Source organism: Blennius ocellaris (genome assembly GCF_963422515.1).
Source record: "Blennius ocellaris genome assembly, chromosome: 3".
NCBI lineage: Eukaryota > Metazoa > Chordata > Actinopteri > Blenniiformes > Blenniidae > Blennius > Blennius ocellaris.
In genome coordinates, this window is record NC_137652.1 from 9,940,002 (window position 1) to 9,966,279 (window position 26,278).

The 26,278-nt window shown below is 41.0% G+C and overlaps 1 protein-coding gene across 1 annotated transcript; it reads left to right on the top strand.

The window, feature by feature from the left end:
• The first annotated feature begins 6,057 nt into the window (after positions 1–6,057).
• On the top strand, positions 6,058–25,437 carry pdcd4a (programmed cell death 4a). The gene is made up of 11 exons (XM_080520777.1): positions 6,058–6,187; positions 12,271–12,573; positions 13,330–13,427; positions 17,287–17,400; positions 17,561–17,782; positions 19,025–19,122; positions 19,223–19,337; positions 20,986–21,093; positions 23,325–23,435; positions 23,563–23,702; positions 24,325–25,437. The coding sequence occupies exons 1-11, from the start codon at positions 6,142–6,144 to the stop codon at positions 24,374–24,376; spliced, it is 1,407 nt and encodes a 468-aa protein (XP_080376903.1). The 5' UTR covers positions 6,058–6,141; the 3' UTR covers positions 24,377–25,437.
• Positions 25,438–26,278: the final 841 nt, after the last annotated feature.

A 26,278-nucleotide genomic window follows, 5' to 3' on the forward strand; every position in this document is an offset into this window, starting at 1 on the left:
AATTCGGGACATTATTACAAAAAATAAGAGCAATTTCAACATTATGGCATCTTCAACGATGCCCCCTGGTGCAAAAATACAGTGAAATGTGAAAAAAAAACCATAGTTATTCATTTGCGCCGTTTTGCAGCCTTCACCTTTTAGGGTTAACATCTGATCTGCTCCCCCTTATAGCAGGGATTAGCAACTTTGCTCAGATTTAACCTTCATTACAAGGGGGGCCAAAGTGTGTAAATTAAGGATATATAAAATTGTCATTGAAGTCTACTTTAATATTACAATTACTGAACAATTAACATCTGAAATTAGGTGAGAATCTGGTTACTTTTCTTTCTCTGATTGCTCATGAAACTAGTATCGGGATTCATATTTGTAAAGGGGCTTGCGGACCACCAGGATGATAGGTTGACTGTCGGTTCCCCATGGCAGGACGGTATTGCGTTGATGTTACCTGATTTAGCAAATCCAAGGATGAAGTGAGGTTTAGTGGATCGTAGTCACAGTACTACACTTGTCTTCTCTTGTGATTAACTGTTATGGCAAATTGTACTCGAGGTTAAGGCCAGCGTGAAACCAGAAGGTATCGAATTATGCGTCTCGCTGTGCTTGACAACCAGACAAGTGTCTGGTTAGTTTGCTGACAAGAGGTCACTTTGGTGTTTCTTCAGTCTAAAAGCTTTCAAGTAATTTAGAGTTATGAAGGTAGGAAACTCATAAATACCTTCTTTCGTCGAGGACAAATCATATCTGTTCATGTAGTGTGGCTGAACGTTGGTCTAAGGACTTTGTGTTGCAGCTTTTTGTTTCTGTTTGAAGGTTATTTCAACAGCCACTCTTTTAAAGTTCACATGTAGTGACTCACCGGTGGTTCTCATAGAGGATCGGTGCTGACAGAGGCTTTCATCCTCTGAACAAAATGATAAACAGCATGTAATATATGACACCTTTTCACAAAAGGTCTTTTTTTTTTAACCTGTCAAACTAGCATTAAACATATAATCCTTACAACATGTTACATTGGGTGAAAAGTACGAGACAACCAATTCCAACAAACAACAAATTCCCACATTGAAGTGAAGTTCTTTACCAAACAACAGTACAAAATACAAAAAATATCAAATTGTCCTTTTTTGGAGTGGATACAACAGAATGTGAAATCTAGATGATGCGCAGACAAGGCAGCTGGTGTGACATTGAGTTAAACACTACTGGAAAATCCTTGCTTCCCAGTTGGGAAAATTCAGGTGAATCGTGGAAGAGGCAGACAAATCCGCTCTACGTGAAGGTTTGGAAAGATGCTTTCACTGTATCAACCACTTGCTTAAAGTCAAGAGTGTTACTTCACGGTGATGTGGTTGGTTTATTACAGAGAGCCTCGATAGAACGAAATAAGTTGCATTAATTCGTGTGAAACCGACTTCTTGCTCTTTGAGTTTTGACACTTTCCCAGCGCGGCGTTTTTAGATCGACGGCAGAGCAACAAGCATAATTTGAAGTCGTGTCGGCGGTCACGGCAAGACACTTTGTGTCATTTATTTCATGCTGTATTCACCGTTGGCTCTAATTTCTACTTGAATTAATGATTAATAATAAATAACCTCATCTTGGAATTTGCATTTCCTCATCATGAATCTGAAACAAATGACATGCTGTGCTTTATAAATTTGAATCAAATGCCTTTGGGCAGCTGATTTCTTTTGAGGGGGACTGTTTAAGAATAAACTGTCATTTTCTTTCCATCTTTATTTATTCTCGCTAACATATGTTGGAAATGGTGCCTGGAATGGAAACTCACATTTTCTGTCTTCAGTAGTTTACTCCTGACATGCGAGTGTGTGTGAATATTCTTTTTTTTTTTTTTTTTCATGTGAATAGTTGTAAATGAAATGGGAAAGTGTTTTCTAACTGTGCTTAGCAGTCTCTTTCTAAAATATAGGCAGTATATGTGAGACTTGCAAAAATAGTATTTAGCAATAGTATTGACACTGTTTTCCTCATTCTAGTTGATGCTAGTCGATAGGAAATCAAGTGTTGTGGGGGGAAAAAAAAAGAAAGAAGACATTTACCTCTTTATGACTGATCCGTGAGCTGTGCTGGGCTGAGGCCCGTGATTGTACAAACACAGCTTTTTGAATGCCTTTGGCGAAATATTTCTCCCAAGTGCAAACTCAGATGATTTGGTTCTACCTTCACAGCAGTTTTTATCTCCTGTGTTAGCTATCTTATTTGATTTATAGAGCAAAATTGATCAATATCTGGATTTTTCTTTCCATCTGGATACAGATAGGCTTTCCATTCACTGTGTGTCGCTAAATGTATGACTCCTTTTAAAACGAAGAAAAGAATTAACTTTAAAAAAAACAAAAACCTTCTTTATTCCATTTAAATAGAATAATGCCTACATTTTACCCTGATTCATGTGTAGCATATTATTCGAAAGTGTGACGAGATTGAGACGTATTCAAAATGTTACTTGGGGTTCATGTTGTCCCCCAAAAAGTTGGAAGAAAGTGTAAACTGCAGCGAAACAAAACAGGAAGAAGTAATGATTCCATTTACAACAAAACAAACATAAAATATTAAAAATAAATATATTTTACCATTTTATTGGAAAAAAAAACAACTCAACAATGTCATGCATATGTGTGCAAGGTGCTACATCAACTTATCTCCCAATAGTTGGTACACAGGTTTTGAGTAGGACTGACAATGCAGAAAATATTGAATAGATTCAAATTTGTGGACACGCATAAATAGAAAAAGATATTTATATTATTTAGATTCCATCTATTTCGCGAAAAAAGGATTCATACCGGAAACAAACTTCTCTCTGAGGACCATAAAAGGTCAAGTTGGTAAAAGGTCAATTATGGTGAAAAATCGTAAGTGAAGCTCTAATTTAAATTTAATGACACGACACTGGAGGCACAAACTGCGGTTGATTTGATGGAGATTTCATATTGAAGCCAAACTCGTCTGAGTTCAGTGTATGTCGGACACGTTTCTCCTGTTTTGAAATGTCAGCAGCTATTATGTACAGACGAAATGCCCAAACTCTACCCTCAATGCCACTGCAGGCCAAGGCCTGATACCAGACTGTTACCTCGTTCGAGTTTTGACTGCAAAGGACTGTTTACTGTTTATCCCTCTGAAGATAGTATTTACTCTATATTTGTACAGATTTTATTTTGTAATGCAAAGAATTGAGGAATTGGAAACTAAGCCCGCATTGATACAGCTTCACTACTTTGCCAGGAAAAAAAAAAAATCCACAATATCAGATCCTGCGGATTCAGGAAAACTTCAGACTGTTTATGTCCCGGGACACAAAAAGGTGTTCTCCTCTCACTCCTGCAGCTCTGAGACCGCAGGATATATAGCAGTATCTTAATGTGACTATGTGGAATATTTCAGATTAATATTACGACAACATGTGGTGTACTTTTGAGGGTATCTTTGTGTAACTCTACCTGCAGCTCTTCAGTGTGTTATACGCATGTGTGAGAGAGTTATTGTCGGCCGTGTTGTGTTGTTGAAAACCATTGTCGCTTATTATGAGGCCAAAGTTGACTGTAGGTGGTATTTGTTAACATATTTGTCAATATAAAATACCCAAACATGTTTACGTCTATCAAGTTGATTTTGTATCTTGGTGTATAACAAGTACATTTTCTGATGCATAATTAAATATAAAGTCCAAACCATGACATTGGCTTACATTTTGAAACGTTTGGTTGCAGATTACTTGAAGTAAAATTTTAGATTTTTTTTTTTTCATATTGTATTTTTATTAATAATCAATGCATTGATTCTGCCATGTCGGATTTTGTGTCTAAATAAATGTGCTACCAATACATATGTGTGTCTGTTTTTGGTTGTTGTGGCCTGCAGACGTCCGACTTTGCCGTCCAGCCGGCGTCTCGAACTTCTGTTGAGGCGAAGGATGAGCTGAAGTCTCCCACTTATGAGTCTCTGTCACCGTGAGCGACTCATTATACTGCACTCACTCTAAAAGCTTCCTCCTCTCAAGACGTTGATATGTTGAACAAACGCGTGTCCTTGCTGAGTTGATAGTTTGGTGTCTTGGCAGCGACGACCACAAGCCCGCAACGTGAGAACACTGACAGCCTTGTGTTGTCGTACGTGCTTTTGTAGCGTATCAACCGCTGGCGTTCGCCTTGAGAAAAAACTCAATGGCTCTCATTGTCCCTCTCAGACACAATACAAAAATACCTGGTACGTCCATGAAATGCCTCTTTTCCTGTGTTCTTTTGAGAAAAATTATACTTTTATTCTGGGAACAAAGTCATCTATCTCTGAGTGCAACAGTGGAATGTGTTCTCTATATCCCATTCCTGGGCTAACTTGCTTCCAATAATATCATTGTTGGATAGCAGGTAATGCCGAAAAAAGTAAAAAGACAATTGATCTTTCCTGAACGGAGCACATTTTTTTCTACTTATGTGGTCTCGAAGGATTTTTACACACTATTCACATTCAGTGTTTTGCCCAAGGTAATGCAGACAGACAGAGTGAGATGGGGGGGAATTGAACCAACCTTGGTACTCCACTGCAGGTGGCCTCGGCTGCACTGAGCTTCTGTTTGATTTTTCCAAATACTTTGTGGGTTGTATGTGTCCAAGGACATATACGTCTAATCTAAAGTCTCTCGAGTGAACCGGTGGACGCCTGCAACAAAATGCATTATAAGTACAGAGGAAGTATTGCGAGCGTGGGGCTGTGGGTTAATTTCCCTGTGATCTCTTGTGTATATTAATGTGGTTGTGAATATTACTCGTCTCATACCTTATGGTGATCAGAGTGTCACTGCATTGATGTTCAGAGGAAGAGAATAATCACTGCCTGTAGTAGAGGATGGAAACCATGTAGAAAAGTAGAACAAGTAACAAAGGAAAGAACATATTGCAACCCCTGTGAGAGGACATTTCAAGTACCGGTACTGTAAAAACGTTACTGACATCACCTCAGTACCATCTGGTGGTGAGAATTAAGATGACAGAAGAAATACTCTAATTTGTTTTTTTTTCTTACTGACAAATCAAATTTACAGCTGCAGGCAAATGTATCTTTGTGCACAGAGAAAGGGGGTCTAATAAAACGGCAGACGATACACTCCAGATTTATAAACCTCACGTTCACCCAATGAAATTGTGTGTTACGAAATAGCATCAAATGCATATTCAAAGAAAGGCACAGCATGGACTCGGACCTACTCCAGTTTGCTTTATGGGTGCAGACCGCTGCACCGGCGATGCAGCCATGTATAATTCCACACTGGGGACATTGTGTGCTCGAAATATATACAAGCATAATTCATGAATGAACTTGGTCCATTTGGACGTTTTTCACAGTGTAAACATCACACCAGTTGAATACTGAACACGTAGGAAAGTCCAACCGAGAAATAAAGATTAAGATACTCCTACATATAATAAATGGAGACAATGTAATAAAATCAGGTTTCGGTGTTGACACAATAAATATACATGTTAAAAAAAACAATGGAGACGTGCTCTGACAATAACACAGCGGCTGCTCCAGCAGGTCTCATGCTGCTCTCTGATTGGTCGGACAGGACCTGCCCCCACCCCCTCTCCTCACCACTCCCCGTACGCGTTTCCTCCACGTGACCGCTCGGACTGCTGCTCGCTCAAAGTTAAAAACAGACTTTGTTTATCTTGCAGGCTTGTGTGGCTCGAAATGCTCTCCGACTAGTTAACCTCGCTCCTCATTCCTCTCATTTGCATTTTCATCGTCCCGCCCGTTAAATCAGCCGCTGGGAAGAGAGAGAGAGACACACTTAAACTCGTGCAGCCTTCACTCCGTCACACCGCTTTGTTATTCACTTTGATTCTTATTTTTTTTTGTGCAGCGTGAAAATAGTGTGAGAGACACTCCCCTCGTCCTCCCTTCATCGATCCAAATATTTGTGTTTGCATTCAACGCGGGGGTCCTACTGACGGCTTTGCGTGAAGGTTGTTTTGTTTTTTTGTTTATTTTTATTTTTTGGGGGGGGGTGGGAGGTGGTGGTGGTGGGGGACGTCTGTTGCAGCTCCAGGAGGCTCTTCGACGAGAGCGAGAGACCGAAGAATTTTCTATCCGTGCAACCTGGAGAGCGCCATGGCGACTGAAGTGGATACGTGGTCCAGCGCTCCGCCGGCCGACGGTGAGTCAAACGCGTCGGACGTGTGCATCGTGTCGTGGTGGATCAACCACCGGGCCTGCTGCCCCCCCCCCCCCCCCCCCCCCCCCCCAACTTATACTACACGTACTCCATTGTCCCTACATGGGATGGGCAGCAGAGCCAGCCATGCTCCACCATGTGCTCCGTTAAAACCTAACACACACACACGCGCACATACTAGCGCACACACGCACCCACACACACGTACACACACAGACTGGCCCTCTAAACACTGCAATTAGAATAAAGCTCCACTCGTTTGATGTGTGTTTTTCAAATGCTCTGTTGTTTGGGCTGATGCATTTAAAAATAAAACAAAAACAACAACGTTAACCCTTTCACGCTTTTTGATTGGACGAGGCCGCTGCGTCTACTTCCGCTTTGTGTGCAGCACACTTTGTTTTGCTGTCTGTTCTCGTGTTTTGTTTCCTCTAATAATAAACATACCGATCCACTTTAAACTGATACACCATAACGTATATTTATCGTGTGTGTATGTGTAGGGGGGGGGTTATTGTGAAGCGCGCCCACAACGTGACGGTGTGTTCCAAATCTTGTTTTCCCACCCAGACCGTCCAGATTTGGCGCATATTTCTTCCCGTATTAAATCAGATTTTGCAACAAGACGATAACCTGCAAAATATAGTCCTCCGGTATCCCCTCTCCTGAATAAAAACGAGGGCGGATTTATGCGCGCGCCTCTGCGCACAACGTGCGGATAGATCTTATTAGGATCTTTGCACGCTTGTTTTTTTTTTTTTTTTTAATGACGTCTGAGCTCATAGCACACTGGGTTCCTGCTCTCCCCTGTCTGATGGTGGCGCCCCTCATGTATAGCCTACTATAAAGCCTTACATAATCCCTTCCGTCGCTGTCTGTTTAAATGTTGCATAAGAAACATATTGTTAGGCCAGTAACTTAGTGTTAATGTTGAATGAGATTACACACGTGTGGTGTGCATGCATCCTCGTGCTCCAAGACCTTGGTTTGCCTTTAGAGATGCACACTGAAGTGAGGTGCCACATGCCACATGGCATGTTGCTGGTGTTATGGTTGTGCCAGTGTTTGTGTAAAATCCCCTCAGCACACAGATGGGCTATTCTACATGAGCTTGGCTGGTACCCCCCACCCCCTCCTCATCTTTTTGTCTCTTGGAAGGTCAAGCCATGTGTTTTGTAGCGGTTTCAGTTGATGAGGTGGTGCCAAACACTGTCAAAAGAGTCTTTTGTCTTGGGATGGAGAAGGAGCCTGTTAATCAGTGTCTGTATGCAGCAGCTCATAAAACTGTGTGGGGGAAACATTAGACTCTGCTTGACTGAGCCGACTTTGAAGACATTTCGCCTTACGTTTGGCATTATTTATTTCAAAACATAGATTAATTTGAACTCCTCTCAACATCAAGCAGCCCAAGTAAAGACTGTGTTTATACTGCCATTCTCGTGATGATTGATTTACAGAGATGACCAACAAAAACGGATATGTTTTGATCGAAAGAAAAAAACGTTTCCTGTTATAGGCCCCCCCTCCTCCTCCTCCTCCATGTGTAAAAGCATTTTTATTGGCTTTAAATCCACTCGACCCATGAAGAATTCTGGCAGCTTCATGTCACATCAGTGGTATTTATCACACAACCTTCATTAGCAGAGTCGATTTTCAGAGGTTTTTTGGTTTCTTGTTACGGTACCTTTCACTTCGCTTGCATCACCCAAATCAGCACACGATCAGTGCAGCTCCTTTTCTGTTCTTTTCCTCCCACATGTTGCTTGGCGGTGTAGCACTTTTGCTTCATGTAGAGTGTGATCATTTCTGTGGCGTTTGCGTGTTTTCCCTGTGCAGACTTGGGGTTTTCTCCCGTTTTCGCAGGAAGCTGACATGCAGGAGGTGAATCGGTGTTTCGCTCTTGCCTATAGGGACGAACGAGAGTGTTTGGTTCTGTGGTTGCCTTGTGATGGACTGCTGTCCCGTCCACAGTACGCCCCCCCCCCCCCCAATTGTCAGTTGGAATCAGCCCCAAACCCTCCATGAACTTCAGTTGGACCAAGTGGTGTTCAAGATGGATGGGGCAAACATTAGCTTAAGAAAATAGACACATGAGCTTATGTTAATCAGTCACCTGACTTTTCAGCTGCACGTCTCGCCACAAACATGCGGCGTGGCTCGCGGGAGCTTTTAAGCCACACAGGGTGGCTCTGTGCTCTAAGTGCCCTACAGGGACAGATGTATTTACATACTTTTATGCACAAATCCACGTTTTAGGAGCTCTATGGAAGAAACGCGCTGCCATAAGAGCCATTTCACATTTCTTCATGGTCTGCTGAGTAACACACCCTGTTGTGGACTTCTTTTGTTAACCCTCGTACCCTGAAACCTCGTGTCACTCATGAGGAAATGGTTGCACACATTTGTTTGTATAAAGAGTGTAAGTTGGGGGTGGGGGGTGTCTGTGCATATTTCTGCATTGTGGTGGACCTGTGGCTGGTTGATGATTAAAAAAAAAAACAAGCATGCTATCACACATTCAACTGTCAATCTGAAGAGAGCTAATCTCCTGCATGCACTACATTTGTGCAGACGTTGCTGTGTGATTCAGCAAGCAGAACTGCAGAACTCTGAGCTGTTTTTCTCTCTGCATCCATCTAGTTTTTTTGCATAAATTAGAAATTAAGACAAAAAATGATATTCATCATTTGGCAGCCCTTGCAGCTTTTTGTATTGAGGTGGCTGTGTGTGGCCTTGGTTCTCAGCTTTGGGCCTTACCGTTGTGTGTTTATATATACACATAAATTACTACATGAGCACTGGTTTAGGCTGCATGTCTGCAACATGCTTGGAATTCTGCCAAAATGTCCTTTCATTAAAGAAGCAACAGTTAAACCCCCCCAGTGCATCCACACCCTTTTCTCCTGCCTCAAGTAATCTACAAAGCGCCACGTACAGAACGGCTGTCATCTCTTTGTGTCCTTCATCATGGTGCAGATGCTTATTTGACTTATCGTGGGGGGGGGGGGGGGGGGGGGTGTTGGATCCCTCTTTTGCCTAAACTGAATCGAGTAAAATATGGAAACTAAATAGTGTTTCCAAATTTGTTTTGAGTTGATTTCCTGATTTAACCTTTGACGAACCCAGACCTTGTTTGCAAACGTACACAATGCAGTTTTTTTTACTTGGTGTTTTTTTTTTTTTTTAACATAATAAAGGTAAAAAAATGGCACAATAGACACTTTTGTGGCATTTTAGTAGGGGTAAGAACTTTCACAATGGTGCTGTGAGCTGAACCTGACCTGCTCAGGGAGTTAATGTGGCGGCATTTAGCGGGGATCTCACAATTCCCCATAAAATGAGGGAAAACGGTAGCAGGGTTACCGATCGTTAACCGATGAAAAGTTGAGAAAGCAGTTCCCCACAGTGGTAAGTGTTCTGACTGTTTTAGATCATGTCGTCAGTGACGAAATGACGGCTCGGTCGAATTGCAGAATTTGTTTGGAAGTAGATTAACACTCCTTAAGATGGCACTCTCCATCTTGTTTCCCCCTGAATGCGTTTGAACGTCGGGATTTAGATTTCCACCAAAGAACCACGCCAACACAGCAGTGACGTTTCATCAAAGCGAATCTTCCAATGTGTGAACAGTAGTGAGAATCTCTCCACGAATTAGTGTTTGACTTAATGGCAGAAAGTGGAGAATGGGGGATCACAGGCTCCGCCCACGAGCAACTGGCCTGAAATAGATGTCTGTTGTTGGATTGTGGGAAGAGATTGCGGTATCCGTGCATGCACAGGTAGAACATGCAGATGTTATAAAAAAAAAAAAAAAGAAGTTACATTTGTGGTTGTTCTTCCAGCATTTATAGACGAGAGCAGGTCTGCTCCTTCAATGTGAAAACTGCTCCACTGACCTCCTTCTCATTCATAAACCCAGCTACTGTAGAGATACCTAAATGTTAACACGTCTCTCCCCTGCTGCCTGCTCCCACTGTCTGGGCTGCACGTGGCTGAAGGGGGATTACAAAAAAAAAACCTAACTAACTATCATACTATGATGGTTGGTAAAGATAAAAATGTTATTTTTTTGTTGTTGTTGCATGTTTGTTTAAGAGCGTGTCACAGTGACCCATAGCTTGCAGATGAGACTTTCCAAACGAACACTCACAGTTGAGTGCTGCTGATAAAGAGCCTCCATACTGTCTTTAAAAATGTTAGCGTGGCTTCATTGTGTTGGGCTTGTTTTGCAACTCTGGCCTTGGCAAACGGCTCTGAACTTTTTCTGCCTTCTCGTTTTTCTGCTCTCTTCCAGTTGGCCAGTTGTGTGTTTGGCCCATTGCCATTGGTTAGTTCCTAATTTACTGCTCTGGGAGGCCCTGTGGCCTACATTTTGGAAGGAGGAGGAGGAGCCGAGCGAGGAGATGACACATGGTCGGCTGTTTACAGAATTTTGAAGGCCAAGGGTGTGGTAGTGCCTTTGACTGAAACGAGGTGGATTCAGTGAGGTGTAGGAGGAACTTCCTTTGTTTTGTTCTCTGCAAATGTTCAGCTGCTTGAGGTCTGCAAACTTGAGAGATTTCTTTTGTGGTTAATTCAATAACTTTATTTTGTTATAAAAGCATCGACTCGAGCCGCAGCCGTTTGGCTTTGCTTTTATGGATCGTATAGTTTGATCTCTAAGCACATTCATTTTCCCTTCTTCTCACCGCTGCGTGTTTTCTGCATGTCCTATAATCTGTAGGGCTCCACAACTCCACAACCTGCCTTTTGAAGCCATAAATAAGGGATCTTAAGTATCCATTACAGACATTCCCCCTTCTTGCTTGCTCTCTCTCTCTCTCTCTCTCCTACACTCCTGTCATGTGAGCACTCACGGACCCAACCATGCCATATGTAGGCAGGTTCACTATCTGGTGCACAGATCGCGAGAAGACAGGAATAAAAAAAAAAAGCCTGGTGTCAGCATTTCTCCAGCATGTGTTGCCTGTCCCTCCCTCCTCTCCTTCTCTCTCTCCCTCCCTCTCTCCTTCGCTCCCTCCCTCTCTCCTTCTCTCCCTCCCTCCCTCCCTCGCCTGTTGCAGCTCCTATGTCACTCGTTGTTTTTTTTACATCTCTTCATGCACATTTAAATTAACAAAAAAATGAGACAACTCATCCCAACCACAGCTTTTTGTGTTTGTTTCGTTTTCTAAATATATACTCATAAAGGAGTAGCATAACTTATGACTTCTGATGGGAGTGGTGAGTGTCGCAAGAATGCATGTGTGGACTTGCCGCTGTTGTCGTCTGTGCGTGGTGTTTTGGGTGCTATGTGACCTTTGGCTTGCTGTGCAAACCGCTGGCCCGACCCATGGCCGTACTGCACACAGTGCGAAAGCTTTTTTGTGCTCTTGAGCTGGTATGCCCGCTGTGCTGTTACAGCACTTTGATGTTTCAGCTTTCTGAATGCACACTGTATGAGGTGACATTAGACGAATCAGTCTCACCGTGGCAACTGTAAATCTGTAACTCCCCACTGCAGTTCTGTGTTGCTCAGTATGTGAACAAAATCATTGGCACATAATTTGTATTTTTTTTTTTACAACGTGCATAGACGGAATATGAACTTGTCTGCCTCACCCAATGGGCTGTGGCTTTTGTGAACACCTCTGGTAGAGAAATGTTTGCGGATCGCATTAATCCTATCAGGTTTTTTCTTTTTTGTTTTTTTTTTGTGGACTTTTACTTAAGGTGCAGTGAAAATATAATTCATTTACAGGAGCACATTTCCCTTAAAAAAAAAAAAAAATATCCAAACATTTATCATTAACATTTTAATTCTTTTTAAGGTTTCTAGTGACCCGTACAGGTACATGAACGCCTTGAACATGACTAATTTCCAAGCAATTTACCTTAATTACACCGTTTGGAGCCGAGCCCAAGCCATGAAAAACCAAGCAAAGATCAGGGTGTGAACTGGTTCGTCCTTCCACATGTTTTGGTCCAAATTGTACGCGGAGAACGAGCATAGATTGCGGCGCTCGTCTCTTTCTGGCACCGCCAAAAGCGGAACGCGAGCTGAGAAATTGCTGCTGTGATTGCAGGGATGCCTTCGCTCGACGGCAACCCGGCAGAGGGTAGCCATCCCTACAGCGACGACGAGGACGCGCTGAACGAGGTCGAGGTGAACGGCAACTGGACGCCCCAGGAGAAAGCCCTCCACGAAGCCCGTCTCAAAGCCAAGGCCAAGCGGCGCCTGCGAAAGTCTTCATCCCGCAACTCCACCAGCGAGTCCTTCTCCGAGTCGGGAGAGCTGGCACCAGGAGACCCCAACAGTCCGAAGGGCAAAGTCAACACCAACGACCGCAAATCGCGGACAGGCAAAGGCAGAGGGCTTCCAAAAAAAGGTGCGGAATTGGAGTTGTATGATGGAAGCTCGTGGGTAAACTTTTAACAACTTTAGCATATAATTTGCTTCAGTCCATCCAGAGTTTTCCAACATATGTGCTAGTTAAAAAAAAACAAACAAACATGTATAACCCTTTCTCGCAGTATTTTCTGCTTAAAAATACCTAAAAATCAATTTCCATGCTTTCCAATCTCCATTTTTTATCTTGTGGCAGTGATGAGGCATTTGTAATCGATTTGTCCATAAACTGAACGTTGTGGAAAAGCATCTGTTTTACTGTGTTTAGGGTCATCTCATGTGATTCTGGGAGCGATGAACAAAAACAAAATAGAACCAGGTTATGTATATGAGGCGCCAATAATTTTTTGTTTTAAAGTGGAACAATTAGATTTGAAGCCCTTAAATTGACACAGATGCTTTTCTTCTTATAAACGAAAACCTGAATGTTGTGTCATTTATCAGATTTTTGATGGAGCTGCCAGATTTTTTGCAGTCTGAACATGGGTCCTCACAGGCAGGTGTTCCTGGCACTGTTCTGTCAACCTTTTTCATCTGCAACCCCCGGGTCTAGAGTTAGAAAAGTATTGTTTCGAAAAGCTGCAGTCAAAATCTTTTAAATACAGGATTGACTTATCAAATCACAGCTCAATTACAAGAGCCTCACATTGCAAACTATCTTCTTAATGATTTGATTTTCACCTCCCCTGAGTCATTTTGGTGACTTTACCGATTGTGGCTGTGTGGTTGTTTGCAGGTGGAGCTGGAGGTAAAGGGGTCTGGGGAGCTGCTGGGATGGTTTATGAAGTTGAAGAGCCTGATGCTCGGGACCCCAACTACGATGAATCGTCTCAGGTGAGTAAGAAGAACGAGCTATTTGGTTTATGGGTCATTTAAAGTTGAGGCTGTTATGTATTAAATCAAACAAGAAACATACGTGTGCTTAAAAGTTATTAATCTCTATGAAATGCATGTTCAATTGCAGTTTCATTTTTTTTTTTCTTCCTAATTTCTACTTTTTATTAACGAGGCTTGTTTGGGCCATAGACGACGAAAACATCAGCAGCAGGGGTTTATTTTTGTTGTTGTCGCAGCTCTGGATCATTGTTTTGGAAAGGCTTTTGTTCCAAAGAGGCCCTCTAATCGTGTGCGTCTACCTTTCATGTCCAACAAACTTGCTGATATTGAAGCGCTGGTGAGGTACGTTGACAGAAAACAGGTTTTGCTCGCCCCACAAGGCAGTGTTTATTCACACTCGGGCAACAAGCATGAGCACTGTGACGATGCCAATACATTTCACAATTTTTCGCTCCTGCAATGTATCGATTACTGCATAAAGTGCTGATATAATCATAATATGATGCATAATTTTTTTGTCGTCTCTCACTCGTGCAATTGGAACGTTGCATTTTATATGATTTGAGAATATACAATGCCGTTTGGCTTTAAGGCCTGCCCGGTTTGGAAAAACACTTTGCAGATCAGATCTTCATTTAATGAAGACTTGTATGTTATCATAGTAAAAAAAAACAAAAAAAACCTCGTAGAATCAAGCAGCTGTTGTTGTATTTGTAGCTGTTCTCGTCTCAGATGTTTCCCAGTTCCATCTGGTTTTATTTCCAGTGTGCCTTCACTCACCAGTGCACTAAATCCATTGTTCACTCAGTTCTCCTGCCTTACTGGTTTCACCCCATCAAGCGTTGCGCGACGTTTCCTCCTCCTCCTCCTCCAATAGCACCCACATTTTGTTGAGATGCAGCATTGTAAGGGCCTTTGAATAGCTTGGGAACAACATCCAGCACCTGCAGCTGGCCACTGAAAGGATTTCTGAGTCACACACCTGATGTTTGACCTGCTCAGTCAGGCGATCGCATCCAACACGCTCCTTCTGCTGCTGCTGCTGCTGCTGCTGCTGCTGTTGTTGTTGGCTCACATGTCGTGGTGCATTGTTGTTGTTCATGCAATGCAGCGGTCAGTCCATCTCCAGCCTAACGGGTGGATATAAGAAACAAACCTGCAACCTTCCGATTGGGAGATGACCGCTATACTAGCCGGGCCATGCCATCATGTAGAAGGAAAGATGAACTGAATCTGGGTCAGATTGCAATATTAATAATAGATCCTTTGCATCAATGATTATAAGTGAGAGTCCTTAAAGCCTTTGAGGTCCTTCACTCTAGTTGATTTACATTCAGTATTTGTCATTAATTCTTCACATTTAAAAAGCCAGTTTAATTGTGCAAAATGAAATAAAGAAAAACTATTGCCGTATAGAGACTTTTTGTACATGTTTTTGCTTTCACTTTGATGCGCATGTCCAGTTATTGTAGTTTTTAAAAGATAATCTAAAGCTGTTGGAACAAACTTGTTCAACTCCACAAATTAAACACAAAGTATGTTCTTTCATTGCTGCTAGTTCGCACAACCCGTTCCTGTACTTTCATAAAAGAAATGGTCCTTGACAGCAGCTTCTTAAAATAGAGGATGATGTTTTCATGCATATTTCCTCAAATTTCTGTGTGCGCTACCAGTTTAATATCTCTCATTCAGTATTTCATTGGTATTTCAATCTGGGCCTTCACTTGGCCCTTTTCTATCTCCCCATGTCTTCTGTCTGTCAGACACTGAGATTACTTTTGCCAGCAGAGGATGATTATTATCCTTTTTGTGAGATCCACTTGTGGTTCAACTTTGTGTCGATAATGTTTGATGTCTTTTTTAGAAACTGTTCAAAATGTTGCTGTACTTTGTTCGCTTTTGCCAATAAAATTGGATATTTAAGGGCCACAGCAACGAGACAAAAGGAAAGGAGAAATAGTGTCCATTATGTATTATGACAGTCATTTTCTTTGTGGTACAAATGCCTTTGTAATTATTTCAGACGATTTCTAGGTGTATCTATAAAAATGAACCACTAGAAGGTTTCCTTTCAATTATTTCTACACTCATTGCACATGATCTAAAATATTTACAACATTAAAAAAAAAAATTAATTGTGGTATTTATGACTTTCAATGAAAGATGATGGTAAAACAAAACAATATCTCCATGTTTGAGTTTCATGATTACAAGATAAATTGTAAATGAAAGAATGAGTAAGAGTTCCAAAATATTAAGAAGTTCAACTGTTTTAATTGAATTATGGAGAACACTTTCTATTGTATTGTATTACAATATCTTAAGATACTCTGTTTCCTCTAATGTTTTGAGGAGTTTAAACACCATGTTTGAACAAATTGTTCAGATTTTGATACATTAAACGTCTACATCAGCCCAAAGATTGTAGTACTGTACTAATATAGTTTATAGACATGACTTTTTTTTTTTTTTTTTTGGAGTGAATTTTGAAGTGAGAAATTGAAGTAAAACTGCTGGTAACACCTGAATCTTAACACGATATCTCCAAGCTCAGTTGAAACACGCCTGCTCGCACGATTGTTAAAGCCAGGTGGCTCCATCCCGTCGATATCAACAGTATCTTCAATCTTTAACCCCGTTATCGTGTGTTTGTCTCCCGCGGAGGTCAGAATGTAGACTGGGAACAGAGCGTCTGTCAATAGAAGGCTGATAAGCTCAGTGTGATATTTCTTTTTTTTTTTCCCCCTTGACTGATTCATGAAAGTAGTGGAAAAGATGTCACATGTTGAGTGGGAACTGGGGCAGAGTGGTACAGTGGAAGGGGAAAAAGAAGAAAAAAAAAGATATGTGTGGCGTTTGACTCAGACTGAGCAGGTCACCTGATGAAGGATTTCACAGGTCGTTCAGTTCCTGGGACTATGTAGATATGAAGTGACTCACCCCGGCATGCTCAATTCCACCTTTGGTCTCCTTTTCTTTTTTGGTAAACTTTTTGGTAACATGGAAAAAAAAAAAACCCAGACAATCTTAGTATTAAAGAAACTCTGGTTTGAATTTTTGTGGGTTTTTTTTTTTTTTTAGCTATTTAGCCAAATGTGATTAGTGCTTACAGTTGTTCTCCAAGTCATCAAAAGTACTTCCATTTCCCACTGAAGTGTTTACATGGCACTAATTGGAATCCATAGAAATCAAACCTTAATATCTTTGAGGAGATGCTTTTTATATTTCGTGCCAGACTGATACCACTTCACAATCCCGTGTATTAATGGCAACACTTTATTAGTTTTGTAGGTTGTTGATTTGGATCAAATAGCCCTGTTTGTTTTGACGAGACGATATTCAGCTTTCTGGTGAAATTTCAGGATGAACCTAAAATACACTATGACCTTTGCAAGTGAACTTAATGTGACCTTCTCTAAATTTCTGAATGCTTAAATCCAACTGTTCAATGCCAAAAAAAACAAAAAATACCCAAACAAGGAGTTTAATGGTAAAATTCACAATAGTCAGGTTCATTGATAATTGCGTCTTAACTCGGCACACCACCAAAATGGACTCGAAGCACATCTTGATTTTTTTTTTTTTTTATTAACTTGTTTTTCAATTTGAGAATATTTACATCGAAATCAGGCCAACGTTGTCTGAATTCCGATCTACGATCATAAATCAGATGGTGACTGTCAGTATTTGTTTGTTAAATCCTTTGCCTTCATCAACATCCTGGATATTGTTTGCCTCACAAAATGTACGGAAACCGCGTCTATGGTGAAATATTTGTGCAATAGGCTCTTTACACGTAGAAATTAAAGTATTCTTGTGCTCGTTTGAGTGACGAGTGACGTATGTTCCCGCACAGGGCGACACGGTTTACGCCACAGTTGTGCCAGAAGTCGACGAGAAAGAACTAGAAAAAATGGTCAACCCCATTGTCCAGGAGTACTTCGAACACGGAGATACAAAGGAGGTGGAGGTAAGTTAAACTCTGGTTTTGCCAATAGAAGTGCACATTCAGAAAGCAAAAAAGACGAATGAATGCACACAATGATCCCATTTTCGATTATTGCATTAGCAACGGGGCCGTTTTCGGTGGCGTTCACGGTTGCATGTGATTTCTACTTTGTTCTTGCCAGATGTTGCTGAAGGAGCTCAACCTGGGTCCACACAAGTACGAGTTCTCCTCCTTGGCCGTGTCCCTGTCCCTTGAGGGTAAAGCCAGCCACCGAGAGCTGACCTCCCGCCTGCTGTCGGATCTGTCGGGAAAGATGCTGTCGCAGAGCGACATGGGGCGCGCCTTCGACAAGATCCTCAAAGAGCTGCCGGACCTCATACTGGACACGCCGGAGGCCCCGCAGGTACAGCCGCTTGGCAGAGGAGGAAGTCCGAGCCGGAGTTTTCTTGTCAGCTGACGTTGCACAGTGTTGTTTCACAGAGTGGAGAGACGTGGCTCAAGCACACTTGAATAAAAAAAAAAAAAAAAAAGTCCAAAGAAAGTCCCGCCTACTTAAGGTTGGTGATACGACAGTAATCCTGAGGTCAACATGGCTGCTCAATCTCCAATATGTTGATATAAGCAACGTTTTTAAAGTTTGGTTTGCAACATAATACAAACAGAAGTAATACTGCAATGTTCCCCGGTTCATTGGAAGAGGAGCCGATGTTGTGAATTTACTAAATGTATTTATAGCTAAAACTTAACAGCTCTACTGGAGCCGTCAACACCGATATCTGACATGCAATAAAGGGAATTTATATTCTGGCTTTTCCAGGGGAGATCCAAACATTTGAGACGAGTGCAAAGCAGCCTCATAACTGAGATTAAATTGTAAGAATTTAGTGTCACAATTCCAGCATGTCGTCATTAAATGTTCGGCACGAATGTTAAATGTATGTTAAGCGACAACAGACAAAAAGTGAAGGACAAACACATTTCATGGTATTGAATTTACTTCATAGATCAGAAATAAACTAAGCTTTTTGAAATTAAAGTATTAATCTCATGCTTTGACTATACAGAAACAATCTTTTTCTTCCCTTAAGCTAAGTTACTCTTCCGCTCCTGGAAGCAGGTCCTGATTGTCTGAATAAGGCAAAGCGTCCCATCCGGAGGTAGTTGCGAGAAACATCTTGTTGGTTGTACGACATTCTTGCAGGTTAAATTGGGGCTTCAGTGTATAACAGTTGGTTGCACATTCAGATTTATTGCCTGGGGGTTTACTTTACAAGATCTTCACTTCCAAACTCTCAATCGAAAAACTTCTAAAATGGATATAATCGCCCGAGGCCCGTTACAGACCAGCAGAAGAACAAGCCATTGATTCACGTTATTGTTGTCATAGAAAGTGTGTGGACAATCCCTCAGACATTCCCTTTGTGACTTTTCCAACTGAAGAATTCTTGTTTGATGTGTGAACCACAACTCAGTATTGACACACTTCAGGTGGTTTTAAGGATTTTACATTCAGAAAAAGCTTGACTTTGGCTTAAATAATCATACTGACAGCAGATTGGACTCAAAACATGTGATATAGGTACAGTTTCCCCTTTATTCAACATCATTTTTTTTCTTGTTTTTTTTTTTTGCCCCCCCCCCCCAGATGTTAGGCCAGTTTATCGCCCGGGCCATAGCGGATCATGTCCTGCCCATGTCTTTCCTGGACTGTTACAAGGGCAAAGTGGACTGTGACCATGCCAGGTGAGAACCGAGCAGAGGTTGTCTTTCAAACCAAAGGACATGAGATTAAAATCCTCACATTATTCTGTCATAATCACGACCTGGATCCGTCTTTCCCCAGAGTGGCTCTCGACCGTGCTGCGGTGCTGCTGACCATGAAGCGGAAGATGGTGCGTCTTGACAATGTGTGGGGTGTCGGTGGAGGTCTGAGACCGGTTAAGCATCTTGTCAAAGAGGTAAAGTAATGACCTTTTTTTTTTTTTTTTTTAACTGTATCTGTTTTAATATAGACCAAGAGGGTTTTTTTGTTGTTGTTTTTTTTCCCGTCTCATACTCCAGTTATAACGATGAGTTGCGCTGAGAGAGTCTGTGTTTGTGTTAACGTCATGTCAGGTACACAACATAAGGCAAAGAGTCCTGCTGGGTAGAGACCTGCAGGTCTGCCCTCTGTCGTATTGCTGTGTCAGCAAAGTATTTTTCTCCCCTGTAAAGTGGAAATGGCAAAACTGAACACGCAGGCATGCCCGCATGCACACCGTTTCCTTTAAAACTATGATAAATTAAATGTTGGCGCTATTTAAAGAGGCGTCTCGTGACTCATTTGTTTTCACGACACTCTAAAGCATTGTAATATATGACCTGAATGACCCACATAAATCACTGCTTTGTTGTGAGTCCGGAGAGTGTGGGGGAAATCCAAGTGCACATCTTATAAAATTCCAAGTTATGTAACGGTTGACGGATATGAGAGAGAAGAGAGGGCGAGCTTTTCATTGGCGAGCACACCGTTACGTGTGTCGCGTTATCCTCGGTAGCCTTCGGACCGACAGAGTTTTCCTGCACAGTTTTGATTTCCTGCCTGGTTTGTGTGCGGCCTGCGGCAGGGACTCCCTCGCTCACTGCCCTCGTACGTTCAGCCCGTCTCCGTCGTTTGATTCTTTGCTTCTGTTTTCCCACTGCCCTGCTTCTGCAGACAGCATGTTCTCCTGTTGTGTTTCAGTGAATTAGACACAGACTTGACTCGCACCGTTTTGAGCATCTTGCATTAATCACTCTCCTCTCAGAGCTAAACTGGTATGACTAATCATTCCTGAAATAGGTTTACATAAAACTGCTTGTCAATAAACAAGCGGCTTCACGGCGAGAGTGATGTAACCAAGCCTGCTAAGGAAGAATGAAAACGTTCGAGCACTACTCCAATGGTAAATAGATGGACATCAACCACATGTGACTGATTTTACTGCCCTGAGAAGTCGGGTTTATTACAGGAGCTGTACAAGTGAGAGGCCGGGGCGCTCCTGGTATTCGCAGTCTACTGGAAGATGAGAACCATGGGGAATAAAAATAAATCCCCTTTATCATTAATGATCTATATATGTTAAACCTCTGTAGTATTTTTCCACTATCGCACATGCCACAGTTGAGTTCTCACTCAGTTCTCATGCTGTCCGTCTGCTGTAAATGGAACTGAACATTTTAAGTTGAAAAGGCCTTTCGGGGAGGTGAGAAAACGAATCCATGGACTTTAAGAGCAACACTTTCACAAGAAGGGTAGCATAATAACAAGCAATATCTATGTCGAGTGCGTCTGTGAGATTCGTCAAATGTGTGTCAGTTAAACCCTTAAAATGTGTTGCGTCATGCATATCGGCTGTGGCTCAACAGGTGCATTTGGTTCCCACTCAAGCCCATTTTTTTTTTTGTAATCTAAAGTACAGCATGTAATTCACATGCATTTCACAGTGTTTCTTAAATGATCCTAGCTTTGTTTGGTGTGTCTTGTCCTAAAAAGTGATAAGACTTGGCGTGTCATGCTCCCTCGCCTCTCAGAGCTTCATCCTCTTGGGCTGCAACAGGATGTTAACGGAGATGAATTTGTTCCAGATGAACCTTCTGCTCAAGGAGTACCTGATATCAGGAGACGTGTCCGAGGCGGAGCAATGTCTGCGGGACCTGGAAGTCCCACACTTTCACCACGAGCTGGTCTATGAGGTACCGACTCGCTCAGCTTGTGTCAGTTTCACAGATCAGGTGTTCTCCGTTACAACTACTGTTGCACCAATTGAATGTTACCCCATTACTGCAGTTTCCTCAAAAGAAATATTCCTTTAATAAACCTTCTACATCAAAACAAATCTCTAATGAACAATAAGGTTTGTTATCACCCTGCAGTAGTTTGTTCTGCATGTAAATCAAGACATAAAACAGGAAAAACTACAAAGGTACAGATAAAAGATCAGAATGTTAATTCAAATCATAGACATACCCAATAGAAACTCGTTACTTTGAAAGTAGCAAAATAGAGATGATTTTACTCCAGTATAAAAAAAGTATATGTATATTACAGACCACTCTCAAAAAAATCTGCAGTATCTCGACACTCGTGACATAGAAAGCAAAGAGTTTCAAGCATTACAAATAACAAACAACTGATAATTGTGGCTTCAGGAAAATAAACCAAAAAGAAAAACCTATTAAATGTATTGATATTCTAAGATACTGTATCTTTGATTTTCATGAGCTAAAATGATAAAGAATTAAACTGAAAAAAGCTTGAAATATTTCAGTTTATTTATTTAAATAACTGTATGGGAATTTAAATCATTGGGGAGGGGTGTTGTCTTTGTCATTTAAGTTTTATTGAGATGTTCCTTTCCTTAATTACAGTAATTTGACTATTTGTGAGTTGTTACTTCACACCTGCCTGTGAATGTTTTCCTCAGAAAGATGTGACGTGTCAAAAACAAAGTACCTCTATTGGACTTTCAACTGTTCAAAATACACGTTGTTGGGGTGTTAATGCTCAAGTAAACATTTTTTTTTTTTTTTTTTTTTAAGTGTTGAATCAAATAAAATGAAGAGCAACACTGACCATAGAAATCTCCTCTGTAATTGCCATTAATGTTTTCTGCCAAGGACATTCTGTGTTTGGCAGCGACTTTGTCTTGTTTGCAGTACATGTATCCATCAGTCCAACCAAAACTCTACACACACACACACACACACACACACACACACACACACACACACACACACACACACACACACACACACACACACACACACTTACTGGTTCATTTCAATTCCTGTCACACTTTCACATGCACACATGTGGGGCTCCGACTCTTGGACAAAACATGTTGCCGCTATAATGGAAACCGTCCAAGTTGAAAAGTGATTCCATCGAGTGAAACGCTGCGCAGTGCAACAGCTGGAATACATCTGTATCCTTTCCCTTTTGTTTTTGTCTTTTGCAAATTGAATTATGTGCACTTCTGTGAAAAAGGTCAACCGGGGTTTCTGCTTATAGTGAGTAATGAAAAGGAAAACTCAAATTACTTTTTTATTTTTTTTTTTTATTTTATTTAGCTGTTTAGAATGATAACCAGTCTTTTATTTGAGGCTATTCTATACGGAGTAGAGCACCATGCAATCAGCTTTTTAACGCAACAAAGCCATGTTAATGATTGGGGGTGCCAAACACATACATCCAGTAAAAGTGTGAATATTACAAATCGAAGTAATTGTGAACAACTGTGGACAAATGCAGAATAACACGGTTTAAGTGGGACTGACACAAATGGGAGTGGCCTTTTCAATAAGAGTCTGAAGAGAAATAGGGAAGTATTTCAGATTGACTCCAAAGAAATAGATTATTTATTCTAGGTTTTATTCCTTTTTAGATTATTGTTTTATTGATCAGGCCCAGTTCAGATCGAATGGGAATGCGAGTATTCTATTAACTGAAATGACTTAAATGAAAATAAAAAAAGCCCTGTCGTAGGTCACGCCTGCACCATGGCCCATCTTATGGTAAAATGAGCGACTTTCTTTTTTTACGTCCAACACTGCCCTCCGGTGGTAAAATGTTTATAAGATAACCCTTTATTCATCTCACAAATGGAGACATTTACAGTGTTACAGCAGCAAAGCTGGATAGCCGAAGAAAACTATAAATCACACAGTGAAAGCTAAGAATGAGATTAAAAACATTGTAAAAGAAAGTAGCATCAAAAAATGGTTAGAAAGAGCCAGTAACTTAAAGTAAGTCTGTAATGACTGTACGGACACTATCATGCACATAGCGCTTATAAGGATTTATAAGGATGCACGTGCTATTGCAGTTGGTCCCATAAATTAATGGGTCACAAGTATTTCAACATGTATATCTTTTGATGTTTCGTTTTTTTTGTCCTCATGTTGTTGCGCGTGTCGTTTCTCAGGCCGTGGTGATGGTGCTGGAGTCCAAAGGGGAGAGCGCCAGTCACATGATGGTGAAGCTTCTCCAGTCACTCTGGAAAACAGGCCTCATCACTGTGGACCAGATGAACAGGGTCAGACTCGTCCCTCTGCAATACTCCAAAGTTTAATTCATTTGTGACGGTGGAAATCCTCAGATTAACTCTTGACCGATGAAGCGTCAGTTCACCTTGACACGATTTTGCACAAATCTCCCTGCAGGGTTTCCAGCGCGTCTTTGACGAGCTCCCTGAAATCAGCCTGGATGTGCCGCATGCCCACTCCATCATGGAGACCTTTGTGGACCTCTGCTACCAGGAGGCAGTGATCACCAAGCAGCTGAGGGACGCCTGCCCCTCCAGGTTTGTGAAATGGCACTTCCTTTTCATCCTTTACATACAAATGCTCATAAATATGTAATTAAATTTTGAATCAAGGTTTTTTATTAAAGTTTAGTAGTCTGTTCTTATTGAGTTTGTAATAATCAGCTTGACCAAGATTGACATTAAACCCAATTTCTTTTTTTTTAATCTTTACACACAATATTTGTATGCATTTGATTCGACAGTGACTTATTAAAGAAAGTGTCTCTTGTCGCATTAATTTTTCTGTTTAGACACACCCTGAGATGTCAGTTCTTTAGTGGCCAAATTAATTATTGTCAGCAGGGGGAAAATGTGTTGTTTCACATTTGCATGATTGTAGTCATGTTTTTGTTACTATACTTTTATTCCAGTCTGAATTTACATAACAGGAATTGCTGTTTTTTGTTTTTTTTAATCCAGTGTTTTAATTATTAAAAAGTGCATTATTGACAATCTTTTAAAAGTTGTAGGACAATCGAAAAATCTATTTAATGACTGCATGTATTATTATCATCCTGGATGATGATAATAATAATAATAATGTCTTTGGTTTTGTTTTCACTGCGCCTCCACTTGATTATACACTTTTAATTTTCAAACGTTATTTTTCCTCCACCAGAGGGCGGAAGCGTTTTGTAAGTGAAGGAGATGGCGGGCTTATCAAGAACTAATTGGCCAGAAGAGGAAGAAGAGCAGCAGGGGCTGAGGATGACGGGTGTCTACTGGTTTTTACACCCTGTACCTGGTTCAGCGTGTTTCCCTACAGCCGGGCATGCCTGCAGTTCAGTGTTTCCTTGTTCCCCTCCTGATAATGTTGTCATCACACAAACCAGCGTTGACGTTTGGTAAAAGTAAACTGAAGAGTGTCTCAGGCATTCGGCTCCCTTCATCTTGTTAATTACTGTTTTAGAAGATTTTCTTTTTTTTTGGAAGAAGAAGAATATTCTGTATTTCTGGGGTTGATGCAAACCTCTTGCCTCAGTCTTTGTACCTGTTCAAAAAAAAAAAAAAAAAAATGATGGTGTCAGAGCTGCAGGTGGGCAGACTGGGTTTTTATGGGAATTGACTTGGTATAGTCATCTTTTGTTTTGGTGTCACCTGTTGCCATGTCTCTTTTTGGATGTAATACTCTTTGAATGGGACACAACACACACTTACACACACACCTAAGGACAGAGCATACTGTACAGGAAGTGAGCACTTGGTAATTTAGTTTAGCAATACGGATTGCAGCCTTTTCATTGTCCTCTGCAAATTATTTGAATTTATTTTGAGGACGTCATGCTTTGTACCATCTGGTTCAAGTATCTGCTGATCCTTCAGGGACAGTACGTTTTGTTTTTTTCTTGTTTTGTTTTTGGTCTATGAGGCCATAATGTTTACTTTATAAAGCAGCAGTCACGGCAAGCGAATAAGGATTTAGGCTGGTGTGATAGAAAATGACATTTAGAAAATATGCATCAGAAGCCATTTTTGAAAGAAATAATACATTTGAGCAAATGTGTGTATCAAAAACACTTGATAACTGCGCGATCCTATTATGCTTGCTTTTTGCTGTTGTATCTACAGGTACATGGTCAGCAGGTGACTCTGGACAGGTAACCTTCAAATGCAAAGCCAAACTTGCATCATGAAGTTGGAAAATTATGTTTTTTTTCTGCCCCTGTTTTGACAGATTTACATGTTGACCAAAGTTATAATAAAATAGATTTCATTCAAGCAACAAACTGAAGTTTCTGTATGTTGTTTTTGATTTCTTTAAAAAAAGCTAAGACTTGTCGGTGGCTGGGCCGGCAGAATTGGGGTTCAATCACATTTGGTGACTGCAGAAATTGGCTGTGATCTACAGAGTGTCTTTCAACCTCGTCTTTCTTCATCCATTTGTCTCCTTTCCAGTTTTTTCCTCATTCATTTCCTTAAAACCTGTAACCCACATATTGAGGACAAAGGATTGGTTTTCACCTCAACGGTCTGACTGCTGTGCTCGTCGCACAATGTCTTTACACTGCAGCAGACCTGGTAAACCTGGGTTCCTTGTCCCCTTACTCTGCCGCCTGGAGTCAATAAAAAAAAAAAAAGAAATTATTGGTTTCTCAGGTAATGATATAATGGTAATTTCAAACACATTTGAACCAGGTCTGACTAAAAATGACAAAATTACTGGTTATGGTTCATTTAAATGGAATTAAAATAGACATACACACGTGTGTGTACTAAAGTCGTTGTATGCATGTGTCCAGTTAACTATCTTATTTGAATTCTTACATGGAATTCTGCTTTTTTTTCTTAATCAATCCACATTCATTTCATTCACTCATGGAGAATATGGCTTTGTTTTACAAACATCAATAACAATTCAGAAAAATGCACATGATTTTTATTTTTTTGCCCAAGCGTTTGTTGTGAATCAGCTTTTATCTAAAACTGTGTAACACAATGGAAGAAAAAATTTTTTCTGTGAAAACACCATTTTCTGATTTTCATTTCAGAGAATCTGCAAATATACTTTCCATGAAACCTCAGTATTTTGACACCCATCACTTCATGCATCTATACAATTGTTTCTGCCCAAA